The 22,516-nt window shown below is 38.2% G+C and overlaps 1 protein-coding gene across 1 annotated transcript in view; it reads left to right on the plus strand.

Moving 5' to 3' along the window:
* The first annotated feature begins 1,190 nt into the window (after positions 1–1,190).
* hs3st4 (heparan sulfate (glucosamine) 3-O-sulfotransferase 4) overlaps positions 1,191–22,516 on the plus strand; it is a 76,424-nt gene continuing 55,098 nt past the window's right edge. The window contains exon 1 of the mRNA XM_034894991.1: positions 1,191–2,530. Within this exon, the coding sequence (XP_034750882.1) occupies positions 1,932–2,530 (599 nt within the window). The 5' untranslated portion in view covers positions 1,191–1,931. The remainder of the gene's footprint in view (positions 2,531–22,516) is intronic.

Raw genomic sequence — 22,516 nt, forward strand, 5'->3', positions numbered from 1 at the left:
AGTGAGCCAAAACAGTAACGTTACTGGCCAGAAAGCTACACAATGAGCTGAAACTTGTCACAGAGCTTTGCAATGCTAAGGGAAGATTCAGTTTAAGTGACCCCTTTAACATTGTCATCACATTGTTTTAAAAAATATATAACTAGCCGCTTTAAGTTTGGACAAAATCTGCAAAAAATCCTGATTGTACTGTATCTTAGCTAAGTTAGTCATGAAAAGACATATTTTCTATCTGCACTGGTAGCTCTCATTTGATAACATAGATTTTCTGATACGGTGAAAAAGCACTGGCTGAATGCAAAAGAGTTGTCCTTCAATAAGACTGCAACACTCACATAATCAAATGACTTTGTGTCACCGCTGGTTTGCATGCCAAGCTGGCTGCAGACATTTAGAATAGACACAATTGGTCAAGCAACAAATACATCTAATCATGTTCTACATTCCTAACTCTGATCCTAAAGTACAACAGTGTGCTGTTCTGAGAGACAGGGGTTGCAAATTATTTGAGACCCAGTTCTTAGTGTGGCGCTGGCTCTCCTGGTGTATTGGAGGTGTGTGATAAATGAGATTCTCTAATACAGTGAGACAGTGGCATGCAATTTTAAATCCTCATATTGCAGCAACAAAGTGGACAAGTTAAGGTCTAGTGAATATTCTCATCAGTAATTGTAGTCTCCACCTATGTATAATAAATTCAGTGTGGGATACGCCTAAGCAGCATACCCGATCTCGGCATAATGTTTTCTGCATGTGCTCTCTTGCATTTAGAAACATGAATAGGAGAACCACACCGCCCATGACTCATTGTTTTAATTTAAAATGCAGTGTTGATTATTATCCATCTTGAGTTATGAAATGCTTTTACATTTATTAGAATAAACTTATTTTTCTGTCTTTTTTTGCATATTACCTTATTCATTGCTCCACAGAAAACCAGCAGGGTGCAGACATGAGCTTTCAGTAAAATGTAATCTTTATTAAAATAATCTTTCTGAGATTGAGTTTTACAGCGAACTTTATACGGTAGCAAACAATTCACAATGAATTAAGATCTCGCAAATCCCAGCACTGTTATTCCCATTCCTGCAAGCAATCACATGAACGAGGAGAAGCCGCTTTCCACGCAACTATTTCCGATGAGGTCTGACGTTCACAGCCGTACTTGTTCACGGACAGAGGAAAAAGTGGGTGTACACACTAGTTGTGCTGTGTGGCTCTACAGTGCTTTAGTTCAGATGAGCTCACTCAGCCGATGCGTACATCGTAGGATTCTACCAATTTGAGAAGACGCAAGGAGGGCGAGCAGCAGCCTGGCAGTCAGTGGAAAGAGTGGGTGCTTTTGTGCAAAGGCTGCGGACTTTCTGCTACACAAAGTAAGAGAACAGCGAAAGCATTCGTTTCTTCTTGGAAAGATACAATGGATTTTAGGTTGGCTGGATGAATGTAAACCACTCTTGTATCGCAGACTGGACTTCGGACTAAGCGACTGGGGAGAAGAAACCCACTTAAACACTCTGCTGTTCATTTTCTTTTTTTCTTTCCCCCTTGTATACAATGTCAGGATTCCGTCCATCCTACTCGGTCCAGTTCAAGCCAGGCTGCTCATTTGGAAGGACGCCAGACCTCCATTCTCTAAAATCTGCAAGTTCAGTCCAATAAATTGTGACATTGTCTTTCAGCCTTGGAATTATAAAACCAATATTCAAGAAAAGGGACGCGATATTCTTCCGGAATTTTAACGACCCATTTCCCCGCTATCCTTATAAATATGCGGTTTGGTTGGATTAGGTTGGTTTGGTCCAGCTTCACGCTTTTTTTGGCTGGAGCAGCGCTGATAGTGACTGATTATTGCTGTTGATTTTGTCCATGCAAGACTCGGGGTGGAAACATGTCTGGCCACTTCTTTGAGAGGATCACTGCTATCAGAGATGGCATTTTGGTCCAGCACTTCGATTTTCACCTCTAAAGTGCCCCGGAAAATCTTATTCATGTTCACCCTCTCCCTATCTGTCACCTACTTGTTCTATAGCTTGATGAGCTGCTACAACTCGCTGCAGTTCCCCCTGCAAGAGAACTACGCGTATCAAGGGAGGCTGGTGACAGAGGAGACAACTTTTGTGACATTGAGGGAAAAACTTTACTCCGCTTCCCAGGGCTTAACCGAGTTCACCAAGGCCGAGAGAACCACGACGGTGGGTTCCACCGTAAAGGATCATGCTGAGGCCGAACAAAGAACAGTGGAATGGATTAGGACTCAGGCGTCTCCAACTAAATCGGCGGCGGCATATCACAACACCGCGCTGGAGAAGGAGCATCAGGAATTCAGCACCACAGACAGCGAACTCAGGGTGAACTGCACCATGGATTACGGAGAGAAGAAACTTCCCCAAGCCATCATCATCGGGGTGAAGAAAGGGGGGACTAGAGCCCTGCTGGAGGCACTCAGGGTGCACCCGGACGTCAGAGCCGTTGGAAATGAGCCACATTTCTTTGACAGGAACTATGAAAAGGGGCTGGGCTGGTACCGGTGAGTTACCATTTAAGTCTCATCCAGCGCGTGCTTTGTTTTTGCCCGATTCATTGCAAATTAAAGCATACTTAAAGCTGGTGTTTTGCATTTTCCAGAGAATGCCTGTGCGTTTATATATTTCTGAATGGCTTTTTAAAGCTTTGCACATAGACACAGGTCTACATTTTCTTAGAGGTATGGAAATCCGTTTGATAGGTGATCAATCACATTGTTCGTCAAACTTAACATTGTTGCGTGGTGATGCACACTTTTTATTCTCTGTGCTTTCAGCCGCTTTACTTTATAGTCAGCTAATTTTTGATTCTGATAAAAAATAAACTCCACTCTTTTTTTGTTCACTGTGAACTGGAGTATGCATAATGGCTTAACTCAGTCCAGGAAGTTTCAACTATTTGCAAGTTCATTTGTATTTAGCACAGAGTGACATGCATGATGGCGGCCTGGAATTTGAGGAAAATCCATTCAAAATATTGAGGAGCTGTTTTTGAAAGTGGCTAGTAATTCACGTATCATTTGTAGAAATTAGTCCTTTAAGGCACTGTAATAGTAACTAAAGTTGTATACTCTTGCGTGAGTCTGAGAGGACAAATCAGCAAATGAACATAGTTGTTCAGTTTTTACCTTGTTCATGAATCATAAGGTGTATTATTATATATCAAACTGAATATGCTGAACAGGCTTGTCCATCACATATCAAGTTAGCTGAAGTTCAGAGTGTTACACAATATTGTTACACATGTAGTGACACAAATACAAACATAGGAGTGTATCGGTTTTGTTTAAAGTTATTTTATTTAAACGTCTAATTCTAAATTGTTAAGTCTCTAAACCAAAACCACATTTTGATTTACATGGTACATGAGTATTTTGAACAGAGCCATTGTGTGCTTCAACTTGGTTACCGTGTCCACCGGTAAAAGTAAATAACACTACACAAATCGCAGAGAAAAATCTTATGATGTCATTAATATAAAATGTTTTTATTTATATTAAATAATGGATATAATGTTGGTTCTTTCTAGATCCCATTTATCTGATATATTGTCTCATATTTTAGTTTATTATTCCTCGGTTTTAGTTTCCCTTACACCCTCTTTCTATATATATATATATATATATATATATATATATATATATATATATATATATATATATATATATATATACAGTAGATTTTGTAATATGCATTGGACTGCATGTCACATATATTATTTTTGGAGAACTAAAGTCTTTTTTTGGCGTTTACTTTATTTTGTTGTTATTAGTCAGCCAGTATTCTCTCCTTCACATCTGAACAGAAAATTTCTCCCATCAGTTATTAGGCCAAATTGCATATCATCTAACATGTTAAGTGCTGTATTTTCTGAAAGGGCTTTTAACTTTGTTGTGCAGCGGGTTCTCAAATAAGCGTGAATTTGGTTACACTACTGTTTAGTGATAGTTGGCATTCACTTTGAGTCAGGTTAATATGCCAGAGAAGAACTTGTCTATCATCACTTTGTTTATAGAAGAGAAAAAAAAATCAATTTGAGGGTTTATTCATGGTCAGTTGGTCATGGCACAGTTAGAAGTTCTCACATAATGATGTTTGACCAAGGGGAATTGAAGATTTTTTTTAATGAAGTCAATGAGCTGATGAGAACGACGCTGACTCACAGTCCCCTCTGTTTCTCCGTGGGTCTGTTACACTGGTGTTTGGGTTGCAGAGCATCTGCTTTCATCTTGCTGCATAGACATGGGAGCTCTCGGCTGTTCATTTAGCCTGTGTTATTGCAAGCTGTTTCATTACGCTCACGGTGAAAGGCTCATTAGACAGGAGGATGACATGCTTACATAAATAATTATAAGTGTGCTCGTGTGTTTTAGGGTCCCTGGGCAAAACAAATCCCCTAATAGAGCTTTCATTTTATATCTGCCATTGTCCGGTGTAGACCACTCACCTCAGAATGATCTGCTCAGTAGAAAGAAACATACATGTCGTCAAATTTTATGGTGAAATGGTTCAAACTTATCACAGGTTGAGCCATTTTTCAGATACCAGAGACTGATAGTAGATTTAATTCAGACCACGTATGTTTGTTTACTTCTAAATGATGCATTATACTGCATCTCTCTTCTCTGTGAGGCTCTGGCTAATGTAGACTTAATGGAAGTGAAATTATGATCAGTTACAGATGTTTGCAACCATTTGACATTGGTGTAGTTGAATGAGACCAGCAATCTCACAAAATATGATTCATAAATTTGGGCCTGTCGCAGTAACACCTGCTCCACATTTTGATGGATATGATAGACAATGGGGAATGTAACTCAAAGGCAACTTGTAAGCCCATACGTACTCAAATACATTCAGTCTCTTCTCAACACAGTGGATGCAATGATGTCTGTGTTAGCTAACTAAAAGCTTTTGATTACTTATTATACTTGTCCATTCACATATTCAAGTTTAGTGATGTTCAAATAATTGAGATTGTGGATCTGTGTTTGTGTTGTTGTTATTAGTTATTCATTTTTTGTTAGTATCTTACGATTAAGAAGAAAAGTTCCATTGAGTTTTGTGCTTTGAATTAAAGAACCTTGAAGCCATTCATTGAAAGTATACAGCGTGGATTTATTCATGCTTGCCTGGATCCATTGCCCGCTAAAGGTAATGTTTGTAGTACAGTGGAGGTAGAATGGGTAATAGTGTTAGTGTGCTTGAATAATACTCTAAAACAGACTGTATACACGTGTACGTGCTATTTTTCAGCTGAATCTTGAAGATTTAGTTGTGTCTCCTCTGTCCAAGAGTAGTATAGCAAATGATAGTTGTTGACACTTTTCTATAGGTTAGACAAAGATAAATCCAAAGATGTTGTAATTATCCTGGCAAATGTCTGAAGAGATCCAACAGTAGGACAAAAGGAAATATGTGCTCTTTCATGTAGGTAGCAGCACACGCCCCCACAGCCGCTGTGTTGGGAGGTAAAGAAAACGGCAGGCTCTCGCTAAAGTAAATACAGGCAGGTTTACATGGCTTTATATAGAGTAGTAGTCCTAATAACTGCACTTATATAAAGCTTCAATTATTCAAGAAAAAAAGAAAAAAGGTAATTTCTCTTTGCTTATAACAAAACTGCACCTGAAACATTTTCTGGGTGGTTACAATCTCTGTGTTGTTGTTAGTTTACAAGACAATGCACAGTGAATTGCCGACTAAACCACAACTGTATGACTTAAAATAAAAACTGTGTACACTTTTACATGACTAAACTTGTGTATGGTGTTTGGGCCTATGGGACCTGTTTTCAATGTTTGATAAAAGAAAAATGATGCTATTTATTATTTCTTCTAACTCAAACTTATTGGCCTTGGCTCATTTTCTGGGAAGAACATACAAAAATAACTTATTTTCAATGACTGCACATGGTACACACACACACAGAACTATTATTTAGTGAGAGTGTATTTAATTGTAGGTGCTTTGAAACTATGTTGTACTTCTGCACCTGCTATTCAAACAGAAAGTTACAAAATTGTTCCGTTGCAAGCCCTTTCACCTTTTCTGATTCACCTGAAGGGCTAAGAAATAAGCACCAATAGTGATCAAAAAACATGTTTATTTTTTTAACCTTTTTATAATTAAATGTCCTTCTCACAAAAAAAAAAAACGAAAACGAGCCTCTGACCGTAAATATGAGGATGTCAGGTATCATTGGTAGTTAAAGTAAACATCTATTAAGTATGTTTACATAAATTGTTATGGCTGCATTGATTTAAAAGCCTTATAATGTGGTGGTTCCACCAGACATGTACCAAAAATATGAACACCACACAAGGGTTATTTTGCATGCGATTGTGCTTCAAAAGTAGCACAGTTTGTTTTTACAGTTGTGTTGTTCTGTTGTAGTCAGCAGCTGGGGGGGGGGGGGGGGGTAGAAAAATTACCAAAAGCATCTCAAACTATTCAGCATAAAATGCAAAGTAGGTAATCCATGATGTACTGTATATCGGAGTACACTTTTAAGCTACTTCCTAAAAACTAATTTCAGAATGCAGAAAACAATCCTTTCAGAACTTTTGTACTTTTTTGGAGAGTTTGTTGTTCGTTTTGAAACTTAAATTTAGTCTGTAAATAATTTCTTACAGTGATGATTTTAGCCTTTTGTGAAAACACAGACTTCCAATGTCCATAAAAATGTCTGCACAAATACAGCACACATCTAATATTCACATCAGGATTCCAACTTTATTGTGGGTCTGATATGAGCCTCCAGAGGCGAGCCCAGATTGGTGATTGGTGCTGCTTTCCTGTTTTTAGTACTCTTGGACAGTTTCTCCAGTGTGTTTTGGGCTTACTTGAACAAGCAATTAGCAATGTAGTGCCATCCTCACCATACACAGAGGACATTCATCAGCCAATTGCAGTTTATAATGTTGTCTCCATTTCTGATTGAGAAGTATCAGCCACCACCTCAAAGATTTAACTTATCTGTTCTCTTGACCATGACCCAACCTGGTGCAAACGGCCATATTGGAATAGGAAACGTTTAATGCATTATGATCAATACAACAAATGTTACTCCAGCTCCTTGCCAGCATTTAAATACTTAATTGGAAAGATAATGTGTCTCATGAATTGTGTTGAAGAACATCATTGATTATCAATCATACAGTACATGAAGATTTATACCTGCTGTGGGTGACCATTCTCATGGACAGCTGTGGACACCACAGACGCACTTAGTTCTGTGTCTAGAGTCCACTTGGAGGATGTGTTCCACAGATGTGCAGTTCACCATCTACAGGAGGATGTTTCCTGCGCATGAAAATCAAATAAAAATGGCTACATCTTTGCAAGAAGAAGAAGAACTGCTTTGTCTATTGTACTTTGCACAATTACATAAAAAAAGCATACAAAGCAAGAAAGTGGTGTGTGTTGCAGTTCAATGACAAAGGGATCAAAGACGGGGAGTTGAGCATGTTGCTGAAGGAAATGCACTGTACGAGGGCTTGTTCGTTAGGTTGACTGCTTGGTATTTTTGGCATTTTTGAAAAATGCCAAAAATTGTGTATACATTAGTGCTAACAAATAAGGTTTTACAGGAGCAAGAGCCATAAAGTCATAAAGAACAACAATTAATCACAAAAATGTTGAAATGGTGTCTGTAAATCCTTGCCATAATTATTTTAGACAGGTAAGAAAACATGGCCAACAACCTTTTTGGATTACATTGGAAAGTACATATTTTAAAGCACTTTAAAATTGTATTTAACAGGCAGATTAAATGACAGTATCACTATACCACATTGTTAAACATAACACAATTTTGATTGTGTCAGATTTAGATTAATTCCAGTTGAAAAGTGTGTGAGACCAGATTAAATAATTCATCAGAGGGAGTGAGGTTTCACATCTACTGAGGTTTAATGGAATTTTGCTCTGCATTAATGGTTGAACTGGACAGTCAGCTAAGTGGGAGGAGTTATATAAGTCTTTTCCCAAAGGGTAAGAATGACTTTCTTCACACTAAAAGAACCTGGTATGGAGCAATTGTGTAATACTACTAATAATTGAATTTATGAAATAAACAAGTAAATGAGTAATATTGAATGTTGAAGTAAGAATGTGTTGTCAAACGTCTCAGTGATTAATAAGCAAAAGCTAAGATTCTTTGTGTGTTAGTACTTTTACTTAGGCTTGATCAATATTTACCAGAGGTGCAAAAGTTAAACTGTTACGAATCAAAAAATCAATACAAGAGTCTGAGACACCGCTACATTGACAGAGAACCACCGATCCAAATTCTGTGTGAGGTTCACCAACATTTCAAGTGACTCTGTCTCTGTGTCCTTGTGCTTCTGGTGTGTGTGTGTGTGTTTTTTGTGTTACAGTATGATCCCATGTGACACACAGTACCCACTTTAAAACATCCACTTTCTCAAAACAGTCCTATACATGGAAGGAAGTTGGACTCGCTGAAATCTCAACTAAGCAACTGTGTTGTGCAACAATAATTTAAAATATACTAGTGGTATTTACTTTGTCACTAATTTAAAAGGTGTGAACATATAGAATAATATGGTGCTGATGGAGAATTACCTGATGTGATCCTGTTGAATCAGCTTTGAATCACAATGAAATGTGTTGTCCATTTACAGTAATCTGAACAAGCCTGTTTATAGTTTTACACTCACTTCAAGGTACTGCAATAATTGTCCGAAAGCTATGAATTATATGTCTCTCATATCCTTCTGCTGTAAGACTTAACAGGACATAAAATTGATTCATAAACTGTTTTTCATCAAATAACTGTCACTAAGAGCATAACAGCCAGAAGAAAGGCAACACGAAATGTACAAAGTAACATTTGTCCCTTTCTGCAACAGGAGGGTAAATCCTGCATATCAAACCACAAATAGCTTATCTTTCTTTCAACAAGCTGCTAACACACTGACTCTATAAATTTGATCCAGTGTAAAAGGATTCATTGCAAAGCTCACTTGTTTATGGGGTCAACAAATCATTTATAAAAATCATAGCCACACAGTAGGGGCTGGCAGCACAAATTTAAGAGAATAATTTAGGGAGAAAAAGACGAAGGAGCAGAAGGTCAAAAACTAAACAACTTAGTTTGAGATGGTTTCATGACTTTCATCGCAATGCACAAAGTCCTGAACCTGATTTAGCTGCATTAATAAATAATACAAGTCACTTGAAATTTATTTTTCTGGTCAACATGTGACAATAGCACTGCACAGGTCTGCAATACATTTTCTGTGCATCCTTTGCCATATATGCAAAGTATTTATACATAAGTTAAGAAACGGCTGAAATTCCATGCTTTTTGGTCTAAACGTCATACCCAAATTAACAGTGGTACAGCTCCGATATACTTTGACACTCTGAGGTGTGCCGGATATCAGTGGAAAAGGTAACTCTCTCAAGTGTTAGGCTTTACTTGACACAGAGTCACTGAAGCTAGAATGGAGTGTTTTTTATTATTTCCATCCAAGTCATGCATCTGTAAAATTATTAAAATACACTGCTGTAAACACATCTGGTGAGAAAGAGACAAAGACTGTATCTCATCTGTAAAATACCACGGCAACATGTCTCAGCATACAAGTGAAAAAAGCCAGAAGCCAAAAGACTCAAAAATGGATTTTGTATGATTTTATTTTCCACACATATGTCTGTGCATTTTTCTTATTTCCATTTAAAAATGTCAAAGAAAAATACAAATCTTCTCAAACAAAAAACCACACCAATGTTACCGTTTATTTGGAAAAAAATATGAAAGGTAGTGAATAGAGAGGAAAATTATTTTTTGATCCCATTTGAAATGAGCCATGGATTGCAAATAGTATGTTCGTCAATTCAAAAGATAATTTTTCAACCAGAGAAAGTCTCAATTAGCTGTAGGTTTGTCATAGTACAACTTAGTTTTGTGTGAAACCGCTCAGTGAACTACATCTCCGGTCTCCCTCAATTTAGCTTGATGCTCAACTTGCTCGCTAGCTTACTAGCTTAGCTCTGTTCCACTTGTATAACTGCTATAAATCATCTCATGATTTGTGTGGGCTTAACTGAATCATGAGTGGCTATGCTTTCAGTTGTTTTGCCACTTGAGCGTATATTTTGATGATGTAATGCTTCAAAGTTATAAAAATGTTTATGATTGGAGGTAACAGCGACGCCACAAAGACAAAGTGTGCTATCCAAGGCACAATGAACGTTGAGAGGTTGAATCAGCTAACTATGAACAAGAACTACCACTTTACTGAGGTTTGCAAGCTGTAATATTCCTGGTATTAAAATGACACTTTAACCCAATGCAATAAAAAGCTCAACAAAAGCTGAGGAGGTGGGCTTATAAATCTTTAGAGCAGTGTTCTTATCCTCTCAGGGTTGCGTCCCTGTGCTGAGAAACAAGTCAGCAGTAGCTTCCAGCTCAGTGATGATTAGTCCCAGTAGATTATGTTTTTATTTCAGCATATGCAACTATTTTATTTCTGTTGCCGACCTTTTTAAATAATCTTTTTCGCAATGCTTTGTGAGACTTTTTAATTTTTATTTGTATGCATGTTACAGAATTAGCCTTGTCACTTCCATGGACTTTTCTCATTGTTCGAGTAGTAATGTGCTCTCATCAATGGATCCTACTCAGCTCAAGGTCATACAACAGAGTGCATTCCCTCCTCACCTTGGCAAAGAAACTGATCCTTACTTTGCCCTGTGAAAAGTCAGTGTATCATGTGTGATTCACCTGCTTTTGGACTTTGAAGGAGCAATTTGTACTGCAGGCTTTAGTGTACCTGCAACCTCCGATCATAAGAAAAGACACGGTGATAGGAGGTGTGTAATAGAGACATGGACCCACCGCCGAGGCAGCAGCAGAAAGTCTAAATCCAGCGTTTATCCCTTGTTTAGCCCGTCTTTCCATCTCTCAGCTGCTCCATGGGCAGCTTAGTCCCTGACTCCTGCCACCTGACTGGGAACCTGTGACTCCGCTCAGTGGGGAGATGGGAAAGAGCAAGTTGGGCAAGATCCCTGTGTAGGCAGGATGCCATCCCGTCCAGCTGGGCCAGAGTGCCGCTGCAGTGCCTCCCTGTCCTGCGCCTTCCTAACATGACAGAATCTGCCTACGCCTGATAAGACATCGCCAAGACTCACAAGGATGCACCTCGGAGTGCTCGGATGCCAGTGCTGCAGTTGTGGAATTAAACTTGTTTAATTAGCATCATACTCCAGCACTGTCAAGAGAGTGGACTCCTTTAGTACAGTCTTTCTTTTTGCCTACCTTCTTTCCACTTGATTAAACTCCCAAGTGTCATGGAGCTTTGAGATTCCAGTTACCACATGAGCAATCATGTTTATTTCTTGTTTCTCTGTTTGAGGATCCCTTTAGATGCAGCATAGAAGAAGAAAATTGTTCATAATATTCCACAGTCTAAAGGATTTGGTTTTACCTCACACACAGTAGGCCACCGTTTAAATCACAACCAAACACACCATACCAGTGGAATAATCAGCCACTCGTTGTTTTAAGCCTATACGTTTGTTATTCCTGTCCAACCTGTTGAATCAACAATATGATGAAATCATCTTCTTCATTAGGAAATATGTGACTTCTTATTGTAAAGAGGCACTCCTCAGTGATTATCAAACAGCTGATTGTCAAGGGTAACGGTGGAGTACAAGCAGTAAGTGCCTATTCAGACTTGAAGGTAAAACTGCATATCCACAGATTTTACTCTTGATGTAATTCTAGTTATATTGTTAATGGTCTTTTGTACATGAAAAGTGTATATGATTGTATTGGGTTACGTAAATCATTATTAGTATGCACTGCACGCATGGTGTATGTATTTACACTACTACAAAAGTTTGGGGTCACTTAGACATTTCCATTGTACTCCATTGTTGACAGAATACCAGCTGAGAACAGTTGCATTGTTTTTTTTAACCAGGGCAACAGTTTTGAGATTACATTATGTGCATACATAATTGCAAAAAGATTCTCCAATGTTTTTCTAGTTAGTTTTCTTAAAATGATATCAGATTAGTAAACAGAATGTACCTCTGGAACACTGGATGAATGGTTGCTGATTATGGGCTAGGTAGATATTGCATCAAAGATCAGCCACCCACTCAGATCCGCTGGTATTCTGTCTATAATGGAGTGGTATGGAAATTTTTAAGTGACCCCAAACTTTTGACCGGTGGTGTATGTGTTAAGGTATTCAGTGGAAATCAGTTCAATGTTGTTTATGTGCAGGGCAGTATCTGGGCATGTTGGAGCCCTAGGCCAGCATCCACTGATATATACTGTGTACACATGCAAACACAAGTCTATCCTGGTTTCAATCTTATTTTGAATATTATACCATGTAAGAAACCTGGTTATTAGTAATACCACTGTGTGGTTCCAAAATGATAAACATTAACCTGAAATCTTAAGGTGTGTGCAGGAGTGTCTGCTCAACATCTCGGACAGTTTCTGGTCATTCCTGGACACACTGTGTTATGGCTGTCCACCACATTTAATGATCCAAAATGATACGCAAGTTTATTTTCGACAGTGGGTAACACTTTAGTACTGTATTAAAGGAGTAGGTTAACATTTAAGAAAAATAAGCTTATTTGCTTCTCTGCCGAGAGTTAGATGACCTATCAGGTCTGTGAGGTGAGGAGATCTTAAAGCTACAGCCAGCAACTGGTTAGCTTAGCTTAGCACAAAGACTGGAAACAGAGAGTCCAAGGGCTACATAAGGGGTAACTTGTTTTACTCCATACAAAAACAAATGAAAACACAACAACTTTAGCACAGCTAATTAGTACAGCACTAGTACAACAAGACTATTATCCAGGTTTCATATGTTCTGCAGCAAATATCCTAATACGTTGGATCAGCACAGAGCACAGTGCTGAATTACCTTTCAGGAGGTGTTTCCTTTCAGTGGTTTTGTTTTGGCTGAATAGAGACTCCTTTTTCATTCCATTCCAGGATTACAGATTGGTCTGATCTTATTGTAGCAATCTTTATTGTAACATGGGAATTATGGAAGAAGTAATACCACTCTGTCCTTTTTGCATATGGAGAGAAAAAAAAACCTCTTGAGAAGTTAATGGGTATAGCCAATTTCATCCTGCCTTTGGTCTTGTTCAGAATTCATGTGCGTTCCTCCTCTCTCTCACTCACACACACACACACACACCCACACACACACACACACACAAACACACACACACACACACACACACGTCTTGTACTTCTGCCCTGCTGTAGCTACAATCCAATGCTTTCAAGTGGAAGTCTATTTTACTTATGGTTAGAATTTAATTCACCGTTTTTTCCCCTTTCATTGCTATGAAGTGGCCGTGTGTTATGGTTCACCATCAAGCCTCATATCCACTTTATTTTTGTGTCTATCAAAAGGGCCAGATAAATTCAGAGCAGCCCTCTCATCCATTGTTGCAAGGGATGGAAGGAGGACTTATAGGCTTGTGTTTTTGCTCCACAACACGGACAGATTGTCTGAAAATGAAAGACATGGCTTCATCTGTTAAATTATTTATTTTGGACCCAAAATAAAGTATTAACTAAAGTTATTTATGCTCAAAGGGATTCAGCTCTCCCAAAAGAATATTAGCATGCAACAGAATTGCTGTGATGTGCTTTCTAGTCTGGAGGAACAATGATTCTGTTTCGGCAGAATTCTGGTTTACAGACGTCTTTAAATCTCTGCAAATAAGACTACCTTGGGACAAATACGCATGTCAATCACACTTGTCAAGATTCCAATTTTCCTTCCACATCTCCTGGAGCACTTGTGCTGCTTATGCTTCTTATTGGCTGCGAGGGATGTGGTCTCATGACACAAACTGATGCATTTGTTCAGTCAAAGAGAAAACCCTGACAGGAATGGTCATGGAGCCAAGATACAGAGACTGCTGGGAGTGTGTTTCAAATGTGTGTCCACAAGCTGATAGGTGCCTCTGTGGTGTGTTATGCTGAGAGATTATGGGGAATGGAAATGTTGGCTTTTCCCACAAGTATGAATAGGCATTATCATATAACCATTATGCAGTCAACGTATGCAGCAATATATGCAGCATATGGCCTTTTTTGATCAAGAAAGCCTTGGACATTTTGAGAAAGCACAGCAATTAGCATCTAACTCTTGTCGCTAAACATTGATGCCATTTCAGCCCATTTTTCAAGCAATTATCATTTATTTCAAGGATTCGATGAAATGAAAAGTTAGGAGCAGTAATGGAGGCAATCTTTGGGGCCAAATGCATCTTCTGCTCTTCGCCGCATCTACAGTTCAGCAACAACCTGACAGATTTAATTCAATTATGGCTGTGTGATGTGTTGAGACTCTGGAGGTGTGAGCTAATTCCTCTGTTTACACCCCTGAGTCACTGTCACAAACAAAGACAAACACATTCATTGGCTTCCAGGATCTTGTTTGCTGTGATTGTCTCGTCGCCTTTGAAGCTTCTCATCGCTTTATGTTGTTTACTTATCCATGCTCTTTCTTTCCCTCAAATTACCATGGGGTATTCAGCTTGAATAATTTTAGCACCGTGTAAAACATTGTATGAGCTAAGTATTAGATTTTGTAGCTGTGTAGATTGAATTATTACTTTATGTTATCACCATTATTATTACTTCAACTTTGTTGCACTCAACACACATTTTACATCCAGCTGGATTGACAGAACCTTCGATCATTGAAATCCTGATTCCATTACTCTGTGATGAAACACATTGCCAATGTCTTTGCCACCAGGACTCTCAGATCATTGGGTATGTTGGAAGTCATTAACAAAGGCTGTGACATTTACCAAACTCCCCTGAGACTTGGATTAAGACAATGAATTGCAAAAGGATGCTTTTAGGGATTATGTTAATTGATAATGGCTGTATGAGGAAGCCATTGTTTTTCCTGGACAAATTGAATTATTGGCATTAGATTAAGGAGAGAGTTGATGTGTTCTGTCCTTCCAATAAATTTGATACCTGCTCCCAACCATAAACTTTTCAATTGTGAGGACTATGTGTGATGTCTCCTATATGCATAACGCATCCACAAAACACACAATAAAATCAGCAATTAATTGTGATTCAGACAAAAAGAAAAAATCTTACCACTTTTAGTTGAAATTCAATTCAATTTTCAAAATAGTACTCTAAATATGTTGGTAGTACTGCTCAAGGGCTAATGTATAGTTTTTGGTTTGCCTTCACATTCTCTGTTCATTCTGTTGTTGTAATACCAACATTTACAAACCTTGTTGGCCAAAGTGACATTTAATTTGTATACATATAAAAATAAAAATGTCAATTTAGGCTATAACGATTTGGAAAATAAAACCAAAATCACGACACTAAGCTCCACGTGTCGCAGTGGGAGAAGGCAGTTTCAGGACACACCCCTTCCAACTCCAGAGATATCCTTCCCATCCAGATCCAGTGCTACCACATCTTTAAATTACTAGTAGTCCTTTTGGTGCTTTATTACTGTGACTTCCATAGTGACTATGCCACAAGCCCAAAATGAATAAAACAAAACAAAAAACAGAACAACAAAGATTCAAAGGACTCTTAAAAGTTTACATTTTGCGGACAAATGACCAATGTCAGTGTGGATCATACCTGTAACTCTAACGCCAACCTTTAGGGTGATCTTTACCAAATCTTACCAAGTTGTTTTTTAAACTTCACCACACCTTAAAAAAGGGTACTGCACCAATATAGTATAATACTTCCATAACATGCAGCAAAGATAATAGTGTACAGTTGTTTTTGCTTATTTCTAATTATATTGATTGTCAAAGTATTTGTTGATATATACAAATTGTAGTCCATGTGTCGCTTTTAGCCCATTCAGTCTTTTTTGTGCTGCCACTAGAAATTGCAAAATTGGGAAATCCAATACACAAGGGGCTTCATTGATACGTTGCTTGTTTATTTTATATTCTGTTGGGAGTTAAGGGATACCAACAGACAAAAAAACATACCTGACTTCTGTGTGTATTTTTCCACAAGTTACGGTGTGTGAACTGCACTTGGTTATTCATTCCATGCATTTTAAGTACGCCGATTGCAAATCTCCCAATAGTCGCCCTCTGTTGTAATCAACCTCTAGTTTCTGTCATGTCTACAAGACAGGGGGAGGCAGATCCGAAGTATGAATTGATTTTTGAATGAGCATACATTTACTTTTAAACACCTGCAGAACCAACTGGGCCTGTGCTGCACCTCAAACTATTAAGCTATCTTAATTGATTTGAGTAATGAACAAGGACATGCTTTCTGTCTTTTGACTCAAGGTCACTTTGCCATCACAGTGTTAAGCTGTGTCCTCTGGTCTTCATAAAGGACCAACTCACCATGAAAATGTATCTGGGCCGAGGTGAGAAGGTAGCTGCTGTAACTAATGGGTTTATTTAATTCAATTTATTGCTTCAGCCTCTGCATCATATGAGACATGCTGGTCACTGTAAGATTGAGGTTTCTTCATGAAAGAAAGAGAGATTAACCCTCTTTTCAAAAGGCCAGAATACACTCTCATGTCATGCTGGATTTTCGTGCCTAGATAGTTGGATGTATAAATCTTCAGAACCAAATGAATATAGGTTTGTGGTAAAATGGTGCTCTCAAGCTTATTACGTACAAGCCTTCTAATCAGCGTCACGCTGTGGCTGTGCTCGCCGGGCTGGGATCCTGTAATAAATGAGGGCTTTGTCAACATGTCCATTGTTGGGTGGGGGGAATAAGTGTCTCTTGATATCTATGTGAAAGCCAAAAGGCATATTTTCCAAGCAAATGTTTAGCATTCACTGCAATCTTTACCATCTATTATGTATTTCTATGGATTAAGGATGACATTCTGTTTTCCCCCTCAGCATATTGTAATAATTAATTCATCCTTAATACTATTATGTTGGCTACATGTCAGACCATATCTGCCTCTTCACACATTGTCTCCAATTAACATTTTCCAAATTTCTGATGCAATCTGTAGAATACAAATGAAGGCGGCCCAGCAGCTGCAGGCTCTGTTGTCTCAGCTCAGAGCAAATTCTCTTAAATTTGTTTTGTAATACACCTCATTTTTACAGGAATAAACTAGTACGCTCTGCACATTGGGTAAACTCAACAAAGGCTTCAGGGTTTAGAAAATGAATGTGCCATGACAATTAGTTAAGCAACGGAGCAATGCTAGAGGAGGGAATTTCACACCTTGAGTTTAATAATATATATAGTGTAATATGCCTCGGTTGTACTGTGCAGATGTTTCTTGGTGGATCATCACATATTGGCACAATGGCAGCTACTTATATAAAAAATATCTTTAGTTGTGAGGATATGGTCAATCTACCATGTTTGTATGCATTTCTCATGTATAGTATAGCCATGTTTCTAGGATGTTTGCACTGACTGTACTTTAATACTTTAATTGTATGTGGTTTGAAGAGTTGGGAGTATTCTTTTGTTACACAATTCAGAAATGCCTTGGTTTACACATTTAAAAAAAACAAAAAAATACAAGTGAACCAGAGAGGATTAATGCTTTCTGTAAATTCCTCAACAACAACTTAACATATGAAGTATGTATGGCATTCTAAACCACCTTAACAGCAAATACCTTGTAACAAGATGTTCAATGCACCATTATTTTAATTCCAAACCTATTTGCTACTCTGGTCTTAAGGACACAGAGCACCTGCCAGGTAGTTGATTGCAGGTAATTGCCTTCACCTGGCGTCCCAAGTGTAAACCACTTCCTGATTACATGCTCAGAGTGAAAACCAGCAGGCCTTTAGGTCCAAAAGGGCTTGGATTTAGAACTAGCGCCTTAAACACTAGTCTACTTTCAAATCCATCTACTCTAATTGCTCTCCAGCAATTCAGCAAATGTTTTCTTTAAAAAAAAACATATTTAGTGTGACAGTTCTTCATTGTTCTGCAGCCAGAACAATGGCAACAACAAATCTATTCTAGTTCACAGAGGAATGTCTGAATAGGTGTGCTTGGAAATTATTCTGACTTATAATGAGACAGTGAGTTGCACAGACACTTTGAGAGGCAATGCCCCCTGCACTGTATAAGTGCTAACCCACAGAGTCAGATATAGCAATTTTTTTCCATGACTTCATTGCTTTTTGTTTCCCAAGTTTTTTTTTGACTTGTGAAAGCTCACCATGTGAAAAGCACTACAATGTCCACCGCATGTTCTGTCAATTTTTGAAAGTTTGCAGAGAAGTCTTACAGCAGAAATTAATGTAATCACGCAGCTTCCTGTTGTTTTGGCTCAATTAAAAGAAAAAGAAAGTCTGAGTATATAAAACCGAAAAATGTCTCCCACCACCAACTAATGTATGTGTTAGAATATCTGTGACTGGAGTTTGGGGAATGATTGTTTTAAAAGGAGTGAAGAGTTTGCCGTTTTCTTTATGAACAAAGTGTGGTATATGTGGACAAGTGATAAAAAATAATTGTATCTAGCATCTACACAAAACTAGTTTCTCTTCATTTTTGAGCAAAATAATGGAATCTCTGTTAAATGTTGAACACAGTGCCCCTTTCTAAAGTCGACCATTATTAACCACAAATGTTGGACATCCTTCAAACATTGAATGTATAATTTCTTACTTCTTAAATGGATGAACACATTCATGTGCATATTTATCATGGACAATCAAGTACTTAAGACCACATTTTGTCATGTTCCACAGCACCTCCATTAAGCCAATAAATTTGCATTTAATTGTTCTAGATATTTATCTTCACTGAAGTTTACAATATATGCAATTTCCTATAACATGCCTCACACACAGTTTGGATTTGTAGATTGAAGATTGTTGATAGGCAAACCGTAGAGCTGCACAATTTCCCTGTTTACCCAAGGAAATTCAAAAAGCTGATTAAGTGTCACTGTGGCAATGAACTTTGCATATAGACTGTTGGATATGAACTTAAATATACCGAGCATATATACATGAGCTTTAAAGGGTTATGGCAGAGTGTGTGAGTTACAGTGTATAGGCTTGTGCAATCATTGTGAGATAACAGACAGATGAAGTAGAAATGAGTAGGACCAAGAAGCTGTTTGGCTATGTTTAGGCTCCATCTAAACACTGTTTTCTTTGTGTTTAGCGACAGCCCTGGGGAACTAAATGACGTGACGCATGGTCTTGGCGATAATTACTATTAAGTCTGTGAGAGGAAGAAGTTGGGGAGCAGATGGTTGCTGGGTGTGTACGCACTACTGCTGGCATTTGACCAAGTTATCACAACGTCACTGTGAAGTTTTAACAACTGAAAAATTCATTTTGGGGCATTTTGTGATCTTTGGGGAAATTTGATGAGAAATGACAATATGTTTACTCAATAGGGCTGCCAGTTTTTGAAAAATGTGTGGATCTTTGTTATCATGATGTTTTTATTAAAATGTTAGAATACTCTCAAGAGTTTTCTTCCTTGTTAGTTATCGCCAATTTGACCTGAGACCTGCTTATGCTACCAATTAAAACATGGTCAACAGGCCTAACAAGCACAAAATTTCAGACTGAGATCCTTTACACAATGGCTCAGTTCTATATTCAGTGTTTGAATATGCAAAAAATAAGTCTCATATTTGACAAGGTGTTTTGGCCCTCCTTTGTGAAGGCCATCTGAATGCTCTTACTCCTGCCCAGAGGATTGCGACAAGAGCTATGAGTTAGGATACAAGAGAGCAGCCTTCCAGGAAGCCATGCAGCTGAAAGGTGTTGCTAACTCCGCCCATAAATCTGCCTGTGTTCCGTGCGGCGCATTCACACAGTATAAGCGAAATCTGTATTTTACTGGAATTTACTGATATTATCATCATGGCTCTGTCAAAACTTTCCTTTATAATTACCAACGCTGCAAATATGACCCAAAATCACAGAGCTACCGATTTGCACGGGATTAATAATTTCACACAATCTCTGTGTTTAGCAAAAAATTGTATGTAATTTGCCTTAACCTAGTGCTGAACTCATCTCAAAATGTTCACCTTTTCAATGAAATATCACAACACTTATGAACTGGCTGAAACGTGCGCTTTAAACACAGGGTTAACATTAAATCAACGTGAAATAGAACTGCTAGGTAAGGTTTAGGCAAGAAAACCACTTGCTTAGAGTTAGAATAATCTGATTCGACATTCAACAATTCACTTTGTGTTGGCATTCTTAATTCCAGTGGATTTACGAGGACTATGGTTAACTGCTCCTCAGATGTCTGCAGGGTAAATCCAGACAGCTAAACTGTCTGTCCAATCTGAGTTTTCTGTTGCACAACTAAAACAACTTTTGAACGAGCATGTTCCACCAAAACAAGTTCCGTCCCGAGGCTAATTTGCAGAGGCGCCGTTATTTTGTCCCTCCAAGATAATTGTGATTGGTTCAAAGAAACACCAGTTCACTTAACAAACGAACGAAAGAAGGCAATATGCAAATCCACTGCTACATAAGGGGAACAGCTTTTCTTATTAAGGCAGTTTTAATGTATCTTAGCACTCAGATGGGAAAAAAGTTTCTTTGTGTTAAATGATGCCTAACTTTTAACATTTGAGAATGAATAGTTAGCATCTGTTGCCTATTTACTGAAACATTATGGCTTCCTCTGTATGAGAGAAGCTTCTGGGTGTGATTTCATCCTCATCTCTGCTAGTGTTGTGGTTTGTATGTTTTAGAGAAGGTTCAGTGCCTTAGCTGGCCTCTTTATTACTGCAGTCCCTAATGCCTTGATTTAATGCATTCTCAGAGGTCAGATATTGTGCTGGCAGCCACAGACCATTTCCTTCAACACCGCCCCATTAATAACAGCAAATAAATCAGGGCACATTGTGAATTTCTTTACTTGCATAATAAAAGCTATTTGTAAGTGCTATGGGGACATCTTTATTGCATCAAGGAGGTAAATTGCAGAACACTGATCTGTTTACACCTCAATCCCAAGTCCGAAACGTGTGGTCCATGTCCAAATTAATTAAAAGGTACAACTCCCTGTAGGATGCCTACATTTGCATTTCATTAAAAATTCTCAGTGGTCTTCTAAATTGATTTCTGTAAGATTCATAAGACCATATAATGTTCACTCACTGTAAAATCTTCAACAACTTATTCTCACATTTTCTTTGTTTTAGGTCACTTCAGACAAACATACACATCATATCAAGGCTTTGATGTAAAGTTTGTAGCATTACTAAGGTGATGAAGTCAATTTGCTTATTTGGAGCCCAGTATTTGTATCTAACCTGCTTAAAATGAACAAAGGGTTAAATGAGTCTCTCAGTCTTCTCAGCGAGCAGTACGTTTCCAGAGATTTAGCTTTGCAGCAGCCTGTTTTCTGCACGTGTGCATATCAGATTGTGTTCCATCATTCAAAGATACGGATGTGGACAGAGAGAAGTATTATTGTTGTCAGCCTGTGTTTACCTCAATTTGGCCCTACCTAATCAACGTTACCCAGCAAGCAACCTTTCATTTTATCCAAAAGCAAATGTGCCATCAAAACCCTCATGTTTCTTTTGAGATTAGAATTTGAATAATGCCAAACATCTTGGATTGTTGGCCTTAACAAACTGTTTGTAGCACACTGGATCTTGTGTCCCACTGTATCTTTACATGACTAAAAATAGTAATAATGGACCACCAGACAACTGATTGAGAATTGGCTTAATGATGCAAGACTATTTCCCAAACTTATATCTGAGTGACTCATATTTGGCCAGAAAGCCAGTGCTAGCTGGGGTTATAAAACCCAACTTTGCCTTATGGAAGGGTAGAAATTTATAGCAAATGTTTAATCACTGAGGTTAAGGTCTACATGTGCAAGTGCAAGATATATTCATATTTCCGTCCTAGTTACATCGGGGATGTTAACCTTTGGGCAAGGTTTCTGTCTGGGCTTGTGCTTTACAGAATTGCCTGAGACTAAACATATAACTAAATGGATAAAGATTAAAAAACATGCACAGGACACTGGTTCTGTGCTTACATAGTCATCTACATTGTTTGTGTACCATTGATCTCCCACAGCCTTCTCCACTTCAATTTTCAGATGAAAGCATGAATTGCTCCGGGCTACTGTCATGCAACAACGACTCATACTGCCCATACTGTAACAGAGCATATTCACATAACTGTTCCCTGAGAGTAAAAGAATCAGTCTAGAAGAACAAAAAAATACATAGGACACCACTGCTTATGGTTGGAGAGATTTCATTATTCATAATTATGCAGTAGAAATACATTTTGCCTAGAGTAGATATTAATTTCAACCTCTTCTCTTCTGAAGTAATCAAAGACTCTGAATTAATTACATTAAACGGGCTCAAAGCAATGTTGGGTGACGTTACTTGAAAATGCTTCTTGTTCTTCTTCTTGTTGACGTTCTATTGTATTTCCAAACAAAACAAGACTAGCTTGCCCCTCCCTCCTCCTCATCCAGTCCC

The sequence above is a fragment of the Etheostoma cragini genome, chromosome 15 (genome assembly GCF_013103735.1).
Source record: "Etheostoma cragini isolate CJK2018 chromosome 15, CSU_Ecrag_1.0, whole genome shotgun sequence".
In the NCBI taxonomy this organism is placed as follows: Eukaryota; Metazoa; Chordata; class Actinopteri; order Perciformes; family Percidae; genus Etheostoma; species Etheostoma cragini.